The following is a 17,020-nucleotide window of genomic DNA, read 5'->3' on the forward strand; positions in this document are numbered from 1 at the left end:
TAAAACCATAGCTGTCATGTATTTAGTGCAGCCAAAAGTACAATATAAACCAATAAAGTGTGGCCTAGTGGACTGTGGTTATCGTTATGTTGCTGTACTTACAGCATACAGGAGGAGGCGCTGTCCTCATTTGATGACGTATAGCGATCCGCCAGGACGCACGAAGAAGACGTTTCCGGTGCCGCATGTATATATAAAAGTTGCGAACTTCCCCATCTGTTTCATCAGCCTCGAGATTCCACACTAAGCTAACGGAAGAGTTTCTCTCTGGTGTTTCACAAAGATGGCAGACCTTGTAACCGAGTACACAGCCCGACTGCAAAAACAGGTAACCGGCCGGCCTGCTCTGGCCTGTGGGGGAATGTAGCTAAAGTTAGCTAGCAGGCTAAATGTGTGCGTGACTGTCGGATAGCGTCACACCTGCAGAAGCCAAACTCCATTAAAGAAACTTATCAATTTAACGTTGTTCTGCTTGTCAGTAAAATTAACTGCGTGGCAGAAGAAAATAAAGACTGTCTACCGAGTAGGTGTTCACCACTCTTAAATTCGGCTAACATTAATTTCACCAAACGCCACTTATTTTTTTTATTAAAATAATACTTTTTACATTTGAGAAGCCACATCAGTGAGTAAGTTGTTTATTGCTTTCAAAAGTGTTTCTATCGTCGCAAAGCGGTGTGTCGTTAAGTTACTCGATGTGTCATTTTGGTGCAGAAGTTAGTATAAAGTTTAAAAGAAAGTATAGAATGAGCAGATATTCAGATTAAATGTTGTGTGAGTTCTGAACTTTGGGTTACTGTGGAAGCTGGTTTCATCATTTAGATATTACTTTAAGGCTGCAACTAATATGTATTATTTCTCTCATCGTTTCATCCTTTATTCAGCTGAACACAGCTTCTGTGTTCTCTGTTAAAAGTGCAAAATGTGATGATAAAAAAAAAAAATTCATCCAGCTAAATCTATTTGTTTTCGGTGTCGTGTGGAAAAGTTTAACGTTCACATGAATTCCAGGAAGTCTAAATTGTAATCTTGATTGTTCTTGCATCATGTTATCATTAAGGCTTTCAGTTTCATTATGATACTTGAGTTGCTATAAAGCTCTTTATGGCCTCAGTTATCAGAGTTCCTCCTGGTGGGGAAGCAGCGTTAGTGGTGGTTTAATACATTCAAACCCAGCTTGGTAGACTAAATGGATAGATTCAGATTCACTGTTGAAAATCAAAGAAAGCACATCCAACAAAAGAGAAATCCACTCATTCGTGTCACTAAAGAACGGCCCATTTCCCGGGTAACACGCTGACGCATACTGTTCTTGTTTCACAGGAGCAGGAGATCCAGAGTCTCTCTGCAGAGATCGAGGGCCTGGGAAAGCCAGGGAATCCGAGTCAATCCCAACATCTTGACGAGCTGCGGGATGAAAACGCCAAGCTGAAGTACCGCCTCAACATCCTGAAGAGGGTGAGTGTTACAGCAGGGGGGGGGCGCTCTTTGCCGCGCACGCGAGTACGACTTCCTCCTGTGCTGCAGCTGCCGCTGCTGACGGCTTTGAGCTGAAAGATGAAGCGTCTGAAAAGAGGTCCGAGCCGTTCGCTGATCCACAGCTTCATCTGTTCGTTAGTTCAGTTGAATATTTATGATAATTTATGTTAAACTCTGAAACAACCTGCCTGAAAACACCAGGATAAAATAATGTCTCAGCCTTTCGTGGTTTATTTAACTTGCTTCTTGTACAAATGTCAGTTTTGTACTATTCAGTAGATTAGAAACTAAAGCTGCTGTCAACACGAGTCAAAATAGAAGCTTTCCTAACTGCTCCTGCAGAGTAAATCAACTTCTCCACTGTCCATCTGCACAGCGTGTTTGTTCCAACGGGCGCCGTAGTTGCCAAAATATGACTTAAAAGATTATGTTTGCACATCATCCGAATCCTTCCCCTCGTCATGATGTTGATGTTCGTGACGCCGATGTGCTCGTGTGTCCCTGCAGGAGGAGAGGGCTGCCAGCAGCGGTAAATCCATGACCAACATAAACCAGTGGCTCCAGGAAGTTTTCGGCGATGCCATCCGGGCTTCCTGCCCCGAGCTGGACGACCCGCCGATGTCCGTCGCGCCCAACCAGCAGGCCAAGTTCGGAGACTACCAGTGCAACAGCGCCATGGCCATATCCCAGGTTAGACCGCCCAGTCTGTCTGGGAAATGACTCTTTAACTGCGGCTAAATGGATCCTCAAATTGTTTAAATGTCATTTATTTCTACTGTTGAATAAATACAACCTTTTAAAACTGAGTCAGGGTTTAAAAACACTGTTATTTTAGTCCTAACCGGTAATCATAAAGGACCTATTTTCACTAACATTGAAGGTTTTTTTTTAGTAGGGCTGACCAAGTTGTTGATTTATCTGTAAAATAGAGTTTTTTCCTTCTTAAAAGCACCACTTTACATCTTGTGTTTACCAGAGATATGCTCATAAATTAGGGGGCGGCCATATTTGTTAGTGATAGGATTGTATTTTGAGGTGTCATTGTAACATTGCAGCATCTAGTACAACTGCTCAACCAGCACAGCCAGCAGCTTTCATCCAACACATCAAATTTAGAAATTAAACTTCTTAAAATAGTTACTACATATACACACACACACACACACACACACACACACACACATATACACACACACACACACACACACACACTGTTCAGCTCTTAGATCTGCAGGGATTTACTGATGTTATCTGTCTGGCAGGTCAGAAAAAGTTTCTTTACGGGATTAAAAGTGTGATTTTTAGTACTTTTTATATCGGTTCATTTTACACAAACCGCCTCTGACTTTATCGCAGATGCTGAAGGCAAAGGGAATGAAAGTCAACCCGAGGGAAATCGCAGAGAAGATCATTCAGAATCTTCCGGAGAACGAACTCGTCCAGAAAACTGAAATCGCAGGACCAGGTACCAAAACGTCTGACTGTGATTCTCTTTCAGGACTTTTCTTTGATGTTGGGGAACTTTTGGAACGCAGCACCGGAGAGAGATTTCCTCACCGAGTTTCAGAAATATTAGCATTTATTTATTCAGACTAGAGTCCTTACTCTGCATGCTCGTCATCCCCTCTGATGTCATTCCGTGTCTTCAGGGTTCATCAACATCCACCTGAAGAAGCCGTTTGTGTCCAAACTGTTGAGCAACCTGCTGATCAACGGCGTGCAGCCCCCCCCACTGGAATCCAAGAAGCGGGTACGTCACACTCCCAACATGTAGTGTGAAGCCAGATGTTGATGTTTTTAAACAGCTGTGCGTCACTGAAGAGGGTGGAGTGAAAGGAGACAGAACATGGGGTAGTGTCTGATGCACTTCAGCCTCTTGTGGTTGAAATGAGTATTACAACAACGAACATTTAGAAAAATGACCTAAACGTACGTCATTATTAATTCACTAATTCTGTTTCCATTGCACTTCATGGCAAGTAAAACTTGAGACTATACATTATGTACAAAATACAAAAGAATAGTTGAACAGATCGGGATTAATAACAAAAAAAAACTGTTTTTAAAGGCCAGTTTTTGGGCATTTCTATTATTTTTGCTTGTATTCGTTTAATTTACATCTGACGCAAAGCGGCTAAAAGCAAAGAACATCGTTTTTTCCTCGTTATTTGGTTGTCTTCAGGAAGAAAAGCTTTCAGACTGCAACACAACAGAAGAATGTGTGTAGAATAGTCATGTACTCTTTAGTTTGAGTCTCTGTTTGATCACATAGTGAGCGATGGAGGATTTGAAGCGGGGTTTAAAACAGAGATGCTCACATAAGACATTTAAATTCCAAACTATTAGGTTTTATGTATCTCAGAGATGTCTTATTTATTGTTTAATCTCTGTGTGTGTGTGTGTGTAGGTAGTGGTGGATTTCTCTTCTCCCAACATTGCCAAAGAGATGCACGTGGGTCACCTGCGCTCCACCATCATCGGGGAAAGCATGTGTCGGCTGTTTGAGTTTCTGGGCTACGACGTTCTCAGGTCAGTTCAGTCGCCGTTCACCAAACCTGCTGCATTTTAAACACGACGACGACGACGCGCCGCTAAGCTCGCTGTCCCGTACTAAGCGTCTTCATCCACATTAATATTCCAGTGAGCCTCGAGTGTTCACTACACACACCAGAACAGAAAACACATTTTTTTGCACGGATGCAAAATAGAGACACATCTTTAAAAAGTAAAGTTTGTCCTGAGAGGTGTGATATTGTTTGTTTCTGCATGTTTTTATGTATTACGGTCTAAATTAAGTCAGAAAGTTGCTCACCTTCTTCACGGCCGTTCTCAGGTTGAACCACGTGGGAGACTGGGGGACCCAGTTCGGGATGCTGATCGCCCACCTGCAGGATACGTACCCAGACTACCTGACATCCTGCCCGCCCATCAGTGATCTTCAGGCCTTCTACAAAGTCAGTTGTAGCTCCGTGTGTTTCTGTCGCTCTGTCTCAATTATGAAAAGTGAAAGTTGATGCCAGAACATTCTGTGGAGCATTTAGTTTCTGCAGTGCAGTGCTGTGCACGTGTATATTGTGTGAATACATTATGTATAAACGCAGAACATTAGCTGTTCTTTCTGCTCTTCACACCTCATTTACTTTTTACATCATCCACCCTGCTCTTTCTGCTCTCTCCTTTCTGTCTTTTCCCTCCTCCTCCTCCTCCTCCTCCTCCTCCTCCTCCTCCTCCTCCTCCTCCTCTTCTTCCCACAACAAGGAGTCAAAGAAGCGTTTTGACGAGGAGGAGGACTTTAAGAAGCGAGCCTATCAGTGTGTCGTCAGACTGCAGAGCAAAGAGCCCGAGTTCATCAAAGCCTGGAACCTCATCTGTGACGTTTCCAGGGCAGGTAGACTGCATCTGCAATTATATTATTATAACTATTATGTTATATTAAAGGAATAATCCTCCCTGAAACACACAAGGCATCTGATGAGCTTCAACCAGTTCTTAAATGACGACGTGTGCGTGTGTTTTTAGAGTTTCAGAGGGTTTACGACTGCCTGGACATCACGATCATCGAGAGAGGAGAGTCGTACTACCAGGACATGATGACGAAGGTGGTGAAGGAGTTCGAGGACAGAGGTCAGTGTGCAGCAGCTCAACGGTCGCATTTAAAATCAGTAAATGTTTTTGTGGGCCTTAGTTTGAGCCCCTGTTGGCTCCGTACACGGTTCAAGTTGTGCCTTTTCGTTCCCGGAGTTATCAAAGGCTTTGCGCCAATAATACAAAAATCCTTAACCTTCAACGTGATGTTGGTCTCTGAAGTTATAGCCTGCAGTTTGTGGTGTGACCACCAGGGGGCAATATTGACTCGCATGTCTTCTTAAAGTACCTTCCTGATATTGTAACTAGTCTTTTTTTTAATATAATCTCCTCTTTCTCATTTTTGCCTCTAATCACACCCAAATTATTGCTCTCAAAACCATCCTTTTGATAATTCTTCCACCCCACTCGCTCCCCTCCTCTCTCTCTCTCCCCTCCTCACCTTTTTGTGTTTCTTTCAATGTCTCTCCTCAGGCATGGCGGAGCTGGACGAGGGTCGTAAGATCATCTTCGTCCCCGGTCAGTCCATCCCCCTCACCATCGTCAAGTCGGACGGCGGCTACACCTACGACACTTCAGACCTCGCCGCCCTGCGCCAGCGAATCTTCGACGAGAAGGCCGACATCATCATTTACGTCACGGACAGCGGACAGGTGGGTGGAGAGAGGGAGGGAGGGAGGGAGAGAGAGGATGGGGAGTTTAGGTAGAAGAAAGTTGACACAGCGTACAAATAAACCTGGAAGGAAGAAGGTAAACAAAAGGGAACGAAAATACCAAAAGGTACAATCTCAAACGTCTAATAGGGAGCAGAGGGACCTTTTGTTTCACAGCAATGTCGCTCCTGTTAGTCCTGAATTATAAGTTTTACTGCACTACTTGTTCTTCAGGGATGAAGGAGGACACACTACACTATAAACTTCTGTTTTTGTCTTCACAGTGGTGGCATGGCATGAAAGACACATTGTTGTTTAATGTCACTGAATTTGTGTGTGTGTGTGTGTGTGCGCGTTTTCTCTTTTAGTCCACACACTTCCAGGTGGTGTTTGCTGCAGCTCAGATGATTGGCTGGTACAACCCCCAGGTGACCCGGGTGGAGCACGCAGGCTTTGGAGTGGTGCTGGGGGAAGACAAGTGAGTTTAAAACGCACAGAGATGTTTTTTTAAAGGGTCAGTTTGAGTTCACCAAAGTCTCACAATAACACAAAGGAACTAACCGATGGAAGGCAGCGGGTTGGTGGGTGTTAAAGGGTTAAATGCGGAGGCTCTTTCGCAGTAAAAGGTCCCGACACTGAGTGGGGGGCCGCGTGTTGCAGCTGCGTGCGGACCAATAACCGTTTAACAGGAATCCAAATCGCCGTCATCAGAGCATCAACAAAGACGAGCGTCTCCTCTGAAGACCGAGGCTCCTCCACCGTCACCACCGCGCTATAATCATCTGATGTCCTTCACTGTGTCTTTATCACCACTGCTTCATGTTTTTATTGCATTTATTGTCGTACATAAAACAGAGATTTTTTACTACACGACTGCATCGGAAAATAAAAAGGGGGACAGTCAGTGTTTTTAACCGATAGTTCAGACACAAGGATGCAAAGCTGTTATTACTCAGCATGAGGGAGCAGAAAAGTTCTGCAGTAGGTGGACAACAGTGATTAAAAGTTAACGGCCACAACACGAGATCGAGCTCCAGAGAGTCGGGACAGTTGTGTAACGATATCTCTTTGCGTGCGTTGTTTCTCCCCAACGCACTTTAGGTGAAACCGCGACCCGTGTGTGACGAAAGTCCAAATGTGAAAGCTACAGCAGCTCGGAATGAGATGCGAGTTATCAAAAACCGGAAGGATCCTCTTAAATACTGCTGAGCACGGTGGAAATTTAACTTTTCATGCTGCGGACTCTCCCCTGACCTCGGCTCGGTCTGCGTCATCCTCTTCATCTTCCTGTTCACCTCTTCCTCTTTTTATCTTCACCTTCCTGTTCTCCTCCTTTGTCTTCTCCTTCTCATTATTCGCTCCACTTCTCAATCCCAGTGTGGTTAACCTGAGTATTTGTACTTAGTGTGCATACTGTACCCCCCCCCCCCTGTGTATTACTTATTCCATCTCATAGTAAGCAGTGATGGAGTTAATTTGAACACTATCTGTCACAAAGTTGTTTTTTTCCCAATCAATCGTCCGGGAGAAGAAGTGCCCGAGGCAGGCAGGAGGTTGATGCTACGCTTCGCGGAGGCCATAACTAAGTGCTGCTAAACGCCCCACAGTAACCTGAGGGGGCGTAAATTGGCCCTACAATGTCTGCGCCACTCCAAAATCCATTCGAAATTTATCACGCTGTTTTCATAATTGCTCATCCAGACAATAAGGGCTGTTCTAGCTACAAGTAAACAGAGGAAAATAAGTGTGGTTATTCAGTTTTTGGCTGATGTTCTGCTTGTGAAGCTCATCTGATTTTGGGTGATTGTACGAAATGTGACGCCCCCAAGGTGTCGGCAAGCAGGAGTAATCTAATGGTTTGTTGTCATGATGGCTGGAAAGTGCGTGTGATGTTGAGTCACAAACCCATAATCTCTTATTTTGTCTCCCAGATATCTTGTTTTGAGGTTTGTGTGGTTTCTTGACTTCAAGACTCGGACCAGCAACTCGCTGAACGTTTCTTCTTCTTCTTCTCGTCTTTTCTCGCTCAGAAAGAAGTTTAAGACCCGGTCTGGAGACACGGTGAGGCTGATGGACCTGCTGGACGAGGGGCTTAAGAGGTGCATGGACAAGCTGAAGGAGAAGGAGAGAGACAAGGTGAGAACTTGGGCTGCTGAGGAAGAAAGGTGAGGAGGAGGAGGAGGCGGCGAGAGGCCGTCGCGCTCTTCTGTCTTCAGCGTTTTGATGTCGGTGTCTCGCATCTCGCCGCTGATTTACAAGGAGTCCGTGGATTGTTTGGCCGAATTTTGTGAGGATATGAAACCCGAACTTTACACGCGAGCTTTTACTTTGAAACATTTCTCTCTGCTGTCTCATAAACTGATGGAGAAAGGTGACATTAATAAAGGGCAAAGACGTTATACTTAATTTTCTTCCCTCTATTGGTGTCTAGCCAGCCAGACAGCTTTGGTTTTTATTTGTCCGGGTTTTTAAGATATTAGTGTCTGACATTTCTGCCTCCGCCCCCGAAACCGAGGTGAATTTCATTTGGGATGCCCACAGAGTTTCAACGGCATGAAATCAACACAAGTTTCTTTTTACTAGTTTCTAATGAGGAGCGTGAGAGAGTTCATTGTTGACCTTTAGGCTTGTGGTTTATAACCCACCGTGGACCACTTCTGAGCATTTGAACCGGTTCCAAATTGTCCGATCCATCAGAATTGTATTAACAATGTTATCAATTCCTTTTTATAAATGCATTTTTTTTTTTCTGACCGTTGCGCATTGCAAAAACAAAAGGTGTGGTGACGGCAAACTTTGAGTCTACGATGCTGGAAACCTGAAACAAGAAGCAGCGTTTCCCATTAATTACCTAGACGTAGTAAGAAATACTTTCCCCTTTATTTTAACATTTTATAATATGTTCAAACACATAATAATAATAAATCGACTACTACTTTTTCCCCATAAGACAATTGAGCAGGAATCAATAAGGGAATGGACTAAAGAATGGACTTGGTGTTGGTGAAATCTTATCGATTCCCGACCATGTGTTGGGATGTTTTTGTCAAACAGAGGCATCGTTTCTGGAAAAAAAAAACTACATTTTTCCGAGCAGCACACATGAAATGCCATTCCTCTCCACTGTATCTGTGAGACGTCTCCAGGACAAATACAGCCAAACCTCGGCTGAACCGTTTTATTAGCAACGGGCAGACGAGCAGCAGAAGGTGAGAAGACGTCGTGTCGGTTAAAGAATTCAACGTTGGTATTAAGCTGAGGGTGGCAGTAGTGAGTACCGCAATGGGACCTTTTGTTACATTTCATACACTTCCCTCCCTTGTTTCCTGTCTTTTCTGTACACGTATCGCATTGTTCCAGAGAAACACAGCTTCACAAACGTTAGATGAATTGCCGGTAACGTTGGTACAGACAGTCGCGTTCCCAGGAGGATGAATTCTACCCACACTGGTGTTCCTCTGACTTATCTTCATGCACCACCAAAAAAGGATGAAAAAGAGGAAATAAAACCTCCACAGAGTCCGTGTAATGGTCGTGAGTGAGGAGTGAGCTATGTTTTATTTTGGCCTGAGACCCCCTGAACTGCCCATTAAAACTGAAAGGATTTACATCTTTTGGAGAAGAAAGAAAGTTTGAGGACAAAACAAGAAATAAACAAAGTCCGTCTGCAGCGCCTCGGTGTAACTATGAATATCTCACTGAGGTGTTTTTGTTTCATATTTAATCACCTGCAGTCTGCTTTGTTTGTCTTGTCTTCATAATAAAAGGTTACTGTCAGAATATAACACACTATTTCAGCTTGTGTTGGAATCAGTTTTGTATCTGTGTTTTGTGTTTAAACCTTTCTGACACGCAGCCGTTCAGTAGCAGGGAGGCCTTCCTGGCGGCTCGTTATTTCCGCTTATCGCTGAGTTTTTGGTTCCCCCGGTAATGACCGTCTGACTCTACAGCAGACGATCTACTTCTTCTCGCCCTCGTCCTGCGCGAACAGAGAAACTCTGGATCTTTCTGATCGCTTTCAGAGACGACCACGTCTGAAATCTATAAAAAAAGAACACACAACGCCACCAGATTTCTTTTCTTGTCTGCTGAGCTCTGAGGACGGCTCGACAGCATGTGGTCTTCTGAACACACTCTCTCTTTCTCCTCATCAGGCTCCTCTTTTCTTCTTGTGAGCTTGAACCTCCTAATGTCTGCAGCCTCACTCACGCCTTTTCTTTTTTTGATGGCTGAAAACGTCTCGATTTTTATTTTTTATTTTAGTTCAAGAGAAAAACTAGAAATGCATCATTCTCACCAGAGTGATCGTCACCTGATTAGCCACTAATACTGAATTACAACACATTAGATAACACTTCATTAAACCCTTTGACGAGCAGGGAAACGCACATTCAACATTTGTCATGATGTTACGAGAACCACAATCCAAGTCGAGGTGGAAAGTACTCCTGTAGTATTAATTCGTTTTTTAGAATGTTTTTTTAATGTATAGACTAATTAAGTAGAAAGGAAACTCCGATCCAGTTCATTTTTAATACCTGAAAGTGCTACAGCTATTATTTATTTCTGTATCTCTGTCCCTGGCCTTGGTGCAGCTCAACTGGACCGTGTTAAAGGAGAAGTGTCTGTTGGTAGTTTAGGAATAGGAAGTGTTATTTTGTTCGCCGTCTGTATTTAACCCAGAAATGATCGGTTCACCAGCCTTCTCCTTCATCCCAGGGCTGTTGTTAGCTGCTGGTTTCCCTTTACTTCTCTTCATTTCACTGCATGTTTGCATCTTCTGATGTTGAGGGGTTTGTATCTGAACTTCAACCTGCAGAGGGAGAAAACGCGCCTGAACCAGCTGACCCAGTTAAGTAATATCTGAAGTACTCGGTGCAGTGTAAGCTGTTGAACTGCACCGGTTTGAATGCTGGTAGGCTGTGGGACAACCGGTGCCAACACCGTTTCCCCCTGCAGGCCCTTCTGGCCTGGTGCTCCGCTGTCTGTCTGGGTCGGTGCCTCCATCTGCTAACCCTGCCTCATTAAAACAAGCCCAGCCCCGGCCTCCATCAACCGCGAACACTGCTGCTCAAGTTTCATCTCTCCAGTTGTGTTGTATAATACTCTGTTCTTCTGTTTTATTATTTACTCCCGTCCTATTTCTTGTGTGTTCAGTGCTTTCCTGTCTGGTCCTGTTGTGTCGTGCGGCTCCTCTGACCCCTCTGGTCCTTGTCCCTCGTCATCGGGGCTTCAACTGGAGCTGCAACGACCGGTCGATTTATTAATAAGTCGGCTGTCGCGTAATTAGCGGATTATCAAAATAGATGCAGATTGTTGTGGATGAATCTTGATTGTCCTGCCAGCGTTAGAGCAGTTTGTTCGTTTCCAAATGAAATCGTTTAATTCGACCGTTTTTCATGGCGTGGTCACCGCTGCAATGGCTCTGAAAGAAACACAAACTATATGTATAATATTTAAACCCTAAAAGTCCCAAACAAAAACAAAACGTTTTTAAATATTCCATGTGTTTATCCGCAGCTGGAAAAAAAAAGTCCCCAATAAATCAATATTTCCTCCATCTTGTTAAAAATGACATCATCAATTTGTGTCTCGTTCTCTTCTGTTATTTCACGTCACGATATATTTTCTGTCTTGTCATATTATCGTGTCTTGTCCTCTCCTTAACTCTTCTGTCTCTTCCTGTTTATTCCAATTCTTTCACGTGATAATATGTCGTGTTACGACCCGTCCCTTCACATCTCGTCACCTCCTCCTCTTGCGCTCTGCTCCACTGAAAGTCTTTTTTTGTTTTTCCAATCGAATCCCCACCATGAAAAGTTTCCGCACAAACTTGCTCCTCGCTCCGTTCGCTCCCTGTGGTATCGAACGTGTCACACACCCCGATTTGGAGGGAAGTCTTAATAAGTCAATTTAATCTTTTATCCTCGAGCTACTAAATTAGATTAATCATTTGGATTAAATTCAACTCGCTGGTTTTACTGTTAGAAACATAAGGTGACGTACTGCCTGCAGTAATTACAAGCTGATAAAAGTGACAGTCGTCTGAATATTTACAGCCTTTAGGATTATTTGGGGGGGTGGTGTGTCTCTTAAGTCGTTTTTATTAAATGAAACTTCTCTTTGCTGAAATTGTGCGGCTGCAGGTCCTGACCCCGGAGGAGCTGACCCAAGCCCAGAGGGCCGTCGCGTTTGGCTGCATCAAGTACGCCGACCTCTCCCACAACCGCATCAACGACTACATCTTCTCCTTCGACAAGATGCTGGACGACCGCGGCAACACGGCGGCCTACCTGCTCTACGCCTTCACTCGCATCAGGTGAGGGGAATCGCTCTAACGTCCACCGTATTAGATTTGAATTCCACCAGAAGCAGCATAAACTAAAAGACACCGTTAAATCTTCATCGAGCCGCTACAGATTCATGATGACGGCTCACTTTGGGACGCTGAAAGTATCTTGAAAGTTTAAATTGAGTTCCTCTTGACACGTCTGTGTCCTCTTCTCCACTTTGCCCTGTTGGAGACCCTCCTGCTCATCCCGGTGTACTTTCATTACCCGTATCAGATCAGCCTGGCCGGCCCCTCGTGGGGAGCTCGCACCGAGGGGATTAGTCTTTTGGGGTCCTTTTCCAGTCAGCAAGACCCAATTTCTCCCCCTTATCCCCTGTATCGAGTGGCCGTTTCCTGGCCGCAGAGGGCTGCGTTGATCCCCCTTCTGGGGTGGCAGCGTGCCCGGCAAAGATTGATCTTTTTTCAGTCTCGCATGAGAGGATTCGATGTTCCTGCGTTTAGTCAATAGAGCACTCTCTGATGGCTGCCGCCCCCCCCAGAAGTTTATTTAGGTGTGTTGGGTTTAAAAGCAGTTTTTAAAAAAAATACCTTTCATGTAAGTGAATATTTAATAATCCTTCTCCATCACAGGAACGTGTATTTAAAGTCTATTCCTTCCTTTTTAGACAAATTGGTCAATCTATATTTAAATGCTCTCAAGTTTCCAGATGTTTTCTCAGGCAAACAGATATTTATTTAATTAATATTACGATTATAAAACAGCTTTTACTCACATTGGAGAAGCAGCAAAGACCTTTTACAATCCGCTCGTCTGGAGGAGATTTACTGTGTGAGCGTGTCGTGTCCTGAGCTGCTTTCAAGACGTAAAATGCTTTTTTTGTTGTTCTGAATACAACAAAGTTTCTCTTGATGTGGAAACTTTGCTGTTACAAAGGTGCGGACACCAAAGGCAGCTGTGTCAGTCTCTGGAGGAACAGACTCCTGTTTGTAATTACTGGAAAGATGTTGGGGAACACTGTTCCTGGATCTGTCTGCTGCTGCACCACCAGGTGTTTGTTTTCTACTTTAACGTTCGTCTCCCGGCTCTCTTCCCGCCCGTGACGAGAGATTCTGGTAGATCCTGCCGTTACTGGGCTCTACAGCAAGCTAATAATAGGAATATTAGGGTAATCTTTTCTCAATATTAATAGGTAAAATGAGTACTACTCACATCACAGGGAAACATCCTCAGTAGTTGGAGATATAATCCTCGTTAAACCAAAAGTTCCCTCTTTCAGGCTGTGATCGCTTCCTGCAAACACACGTGACGTTTTCGTTCATATGTTATATATATATATAGTTTTATTAATGGCGTTATTGGCTTCCTTCCTATAGGTCCATTGCTCGTCTGGCTAACATCGATGAGGCCACGCTGAAGAAAGCAGCGGAGACCACGGAGGTGGTGCTGGACCACGAGAAGGAGTGGAAGCTGGGGAAGTGCATCCTGCGTTTCCCGGAGATCCTGCAGAAGATCCTGGACGACCTCCTGCTCCACACGCTCTGCGACTACCTGTACGAGCTCGCCACCACCTTCACGGAGTTCTACGACAGCTGCTACTGCATAGAGAAGGACCGACAGACGGGTACGTGTTTTAGAAAGATATCGAGATCAAAAGCCACACGTTCATCAACGCTCTGCTCACGATGGGACACGTTAACGGGAGGTTTCACTCTGAGAGCGATTTGACTAAAAGCTGCCGAGCTGCTGTTCGTCCTCCACTTGTTCCTGTTAGGAACTCCTCCCTGTGGTGCTCTGAAGTGCTCCAACTTCAAGTTTAGAGCTGCTTAATTATGCCGAGTCTCACTTTGTCAGCTGTGGCGGTAACCCCAGCTGGAGGTTATTGTTTTGTTTCATCGTTGTCAGACAGCAAACAGTTCAGACTGATGTGCGTTCAGTCCCGGGATACAGGAAGTGGTGCCTTCACTGCACATGTTCGTCATCTTGTTAAGGTTTAATTTGAAAATATAAAGGAAAAATATTTACTCACTTTAGTTGATGTCTCTTATGGATGAAACACCCTGTTTATCCTCAGACTGTTTGTACTTTTAACAGGTCATGGGGGTTGTTTTTACCGAAATATTGAACCAAATTCATTCTCTGCAGCAGCTCGTAGTGACAGGATCTAGTTTGAATGATGGGAAATACTCACAAAGGCCTTTGTCCAAACTGGGCAACTTAGGAACTACTTTAAACCTCAAGATGTTACGTGAATAACAACTGAAAAGTTCAGGTAAAAACGTTTGTTCTGACTTGATTAATCACAAGGAAGCGTAGCTGCACACTCATGCAGGTTACCAAACAGAAAATGTCTGCTCGGCCTGGTTTATCTCCTCGCCGGCCTCGGCAGCGCTCTGTCCTCGTCCTTTACGCTCGGACACGTCCGCCTGTTTGTGAAAATTACAAACCAGCTTTTGCCGTTCAACCGGTTTAATTCACCCTGTCGCTCATCACGACTTCATTTCTATCTGATTTTCTGCTCCGTGTCGCGATCAGGCCTGACGGGGTGGACGGTCATGGATGTTGAGTGTGTCTGCTGCCGTCATTAAAACGTCTCCGCTGACCTTTTGCTGTTTGTTATCGTTGTGTGCTTCACCTCTGACTCTCTCTCTCTCATCTGCCTGACTTCCCAGTCTGTTTATTTTCTCTCTCCCGCTCTTCTCATCTCTTGTGTCTTTAGTTCTTTTTAAATCACCTGTTGAATCTATTATTAGATAGTACTGTATCGGTCATACATCTGTAGGATTTACCTGTGCCACGTGTGTTTCTCTCTGCAGGTGAGGTGGTGAAGGTCAACATGTGGAGGATGCTGCTCTGCGAGGCCACAGCGGCCATCATGGCCAAATGCTTCGACATCCTGGGCATCAACCCCGTCGGGAGGATGTGATGTCACAGAATCCAGAGCGGGAGAAGTGACGACGTGACTATGATCAGTAAACGTTCTCCTTCACACATATCACAGCCATATACTCACTGGGTTATAAGAATCAATTCCAACTAAGTATTATATCCATCCTGGGAGCAAAAATCACGTTTGTTAAGTCCATTCATTAACATCTCATGTAAACCTTCTTTTTTTTTTTATTAAAGAACTGATTTGAAATCAAAACAATCAGCCAGTCTGTTGTCAATTATTGTCTGATTGTGGATCTCTGTTTAAAGCCAGATTTCGTATCGTGGTGCATGAAATTAGATCTTTAACCAAAAAAACAATACTTGAGAAAAAAAGCCTCGATTATCAGAAATTGAAGCTAGAAAAGGTGAATCGGCCCGAGTCGCTTCCTCCTGAGCTGGATTATTTGACTCACTGCTTTGACTTTGTGTTGCACCTCACTGTAACCAGAAACACACACGGTTCAGCCAAATGTGTTTTCCTCTTTCAGAGAAAAAAACCCCCCAAAACCATTGAGATGAAGTGTAAAGTGCTGTTATTCATAGTCTGTTACTGTGAGGAGCTCTTAACTGGTTATGAAACGGTCTCCATTGAATACTGATGCCTCAGTATGATCTACATAGATAATGTGGCCATTAGCGAGATTGGCTAATTCTATATAGTCATTCTTGAGGCTTGTCATCGGTGGAGCCGGGTCGTATTGTGAGATCAGAGGACATCATGCAGTAGCGTCAGGGTCTTCTAAAGGGGACGTCTTCAACTGTGCTCATGAATGAAATGCAGCAAATGCTCACAAATTAGAAGCTGGGACTAAAAATGTTGGCATTATGCTTGAAAAATACAATTAATCAATTATTAACATAGCTGATTAAACACTAACATGAAGTGAATTCATGAATATTATTCGTGAATTATTGTCCTAAAGTCAGGACTGACGCGTCCCGTATTTGTAGGAGTTTCTCCGAACTTGGCCGGTTATGAAGTTCCCTTTAAACTCTATAATGTAGGATGTGAATACTCGCATTGTTTTTCACTTTAAACACTGATTCATGCTTGTTGGATTCTGGTAGGTTTCCTTTTTTTTAAATCGGGTCCGGACCATTTTGGGCCTTAGAATGAATGAAAGCAACACACACACACTGCACCAGTGTTCACCGGGATCGTCTTATTCTCTACGTCCAACTTCAGCCGTCAGAGTGAGTAAGACGCTCTAATCACACATAAAGCACCAGAGAGAGAGAGAGAGAGATTCTAATTGCTTTCTGCTGGGCGTCCTCTCTGCTGAGCAGCCTTTGACGTATAGAAAGTCACATTAGACTTGAGCTGCTTTCTAGATAACGACAATTACAGCCTCTGCCTTCCATGACGTGTGTGAGTAAGTGGGCTTTGTTTGCAGAAATTTAAAGTCCGAGGCAAACAAACCCCGTTTGATGAAGTTAATTATACATCACACGCACTCTGAGGCAGCCTGTAATTGTTAAGCCTGTCTGTACCCAGACAGACAGTTGTGCACTTCCACAGCTATAAAAGCTGTGCAACTCTGGAAATTGCCACAAGTCATACAATACTTGTCAGAAGAGTGCTGTGGGCCCGTGACCCATCTTAGAAAACGGATGAAATATCGTCGCTCCTCTGCTTTCTAGTAGTCTCTCATCGTTCCGTAGGTCCCAGGACTTTATGGCTCATCTCGGTACCTTCTCGGGCAATAATTCCCAGAGCGGCTTCATGAAAGATTCATTAAGCTTTCAAAGAGTCGCGCCTCTCTTCTCTTGAGCTGCTGCTGAAGGACGGTGTTAAAGGTGTTTTGACAGTCGCTCCAGGAGGAGAGGAGAGAGCCTGCCACGCTGCTTCAATAACGCCTTCGGAAGCAATAACGTTCCACCGCCTCAATGGGATGGACGGATCTCATCACCCGGTGCCCTCAGCTGATATTTATTCCCTTTCTCACGTGTCTCGGGGTGGATTAGAGAGGCGGGATGGTGATGGTGATGGGGGGGGGGGTTTGGAGAAACTGCCTGTGGTAATCCAAAGGAGGCTGAGGATTTAACATGCAGGAGAGGAGTTTTTTGGGGCGTCCCGCT

At 44.4% G+C, this 17,020-nt stretch overlaps 1 protein-coding gene across 1 annotated transcript; it reads left to right on the plus strand.

Annotated features, from left to right (window-relative positions):
* The first annotated feature begins 188 nt into the window (after window positions 1–188).
* rars1 (arginyl-tRNA synthetase 1) lies at window positions 189–15,161 on the plus strand. The gene is made up of 15 exons (XM_079172073.1): window positions 189–328; window positions 1,324–1,458; window positions 1,987–2,169; window positions 2,836–2,944; window positions 3,129–3,229; window positions 3,887–4,008; window positions 4,313–4,433; window positions 4,738–4,867; window positions 4,999–5,103; window positions 5,539–5,717; window positions 6,086–6,195; window positions 7,748–7,853; window positions 11,864–12,036; window positions 13,384–13,631; window positions 14,824–15,161. The coding sequence occupies exons 1-15, from the start codon at window positions 284–286 to the stop codon at window positions 14,931–14,933; spliced, it is 1,977 nt and encodes a 658-aa protein (XP_079028199.1). The 5' UTR covers window positions 189–283; the 3' UTR covers window positions 14,934–15,161.
* Window positions 15,162–17,020: the final 1,859 nt, after the last annotated feature.

This window comes from Pholis gunnellus (assembly GCF_910591455.1).
Source record: "Pholis gunnellus genome assembly, chromosome: 13".
NCBI classification, from domain to species: domain Eukaryota; kingdom Metazoa; phylum Chordata; class Actinopteri; order Perciformes; family Pholidae; genus Pholis; species Pholis gunnellus.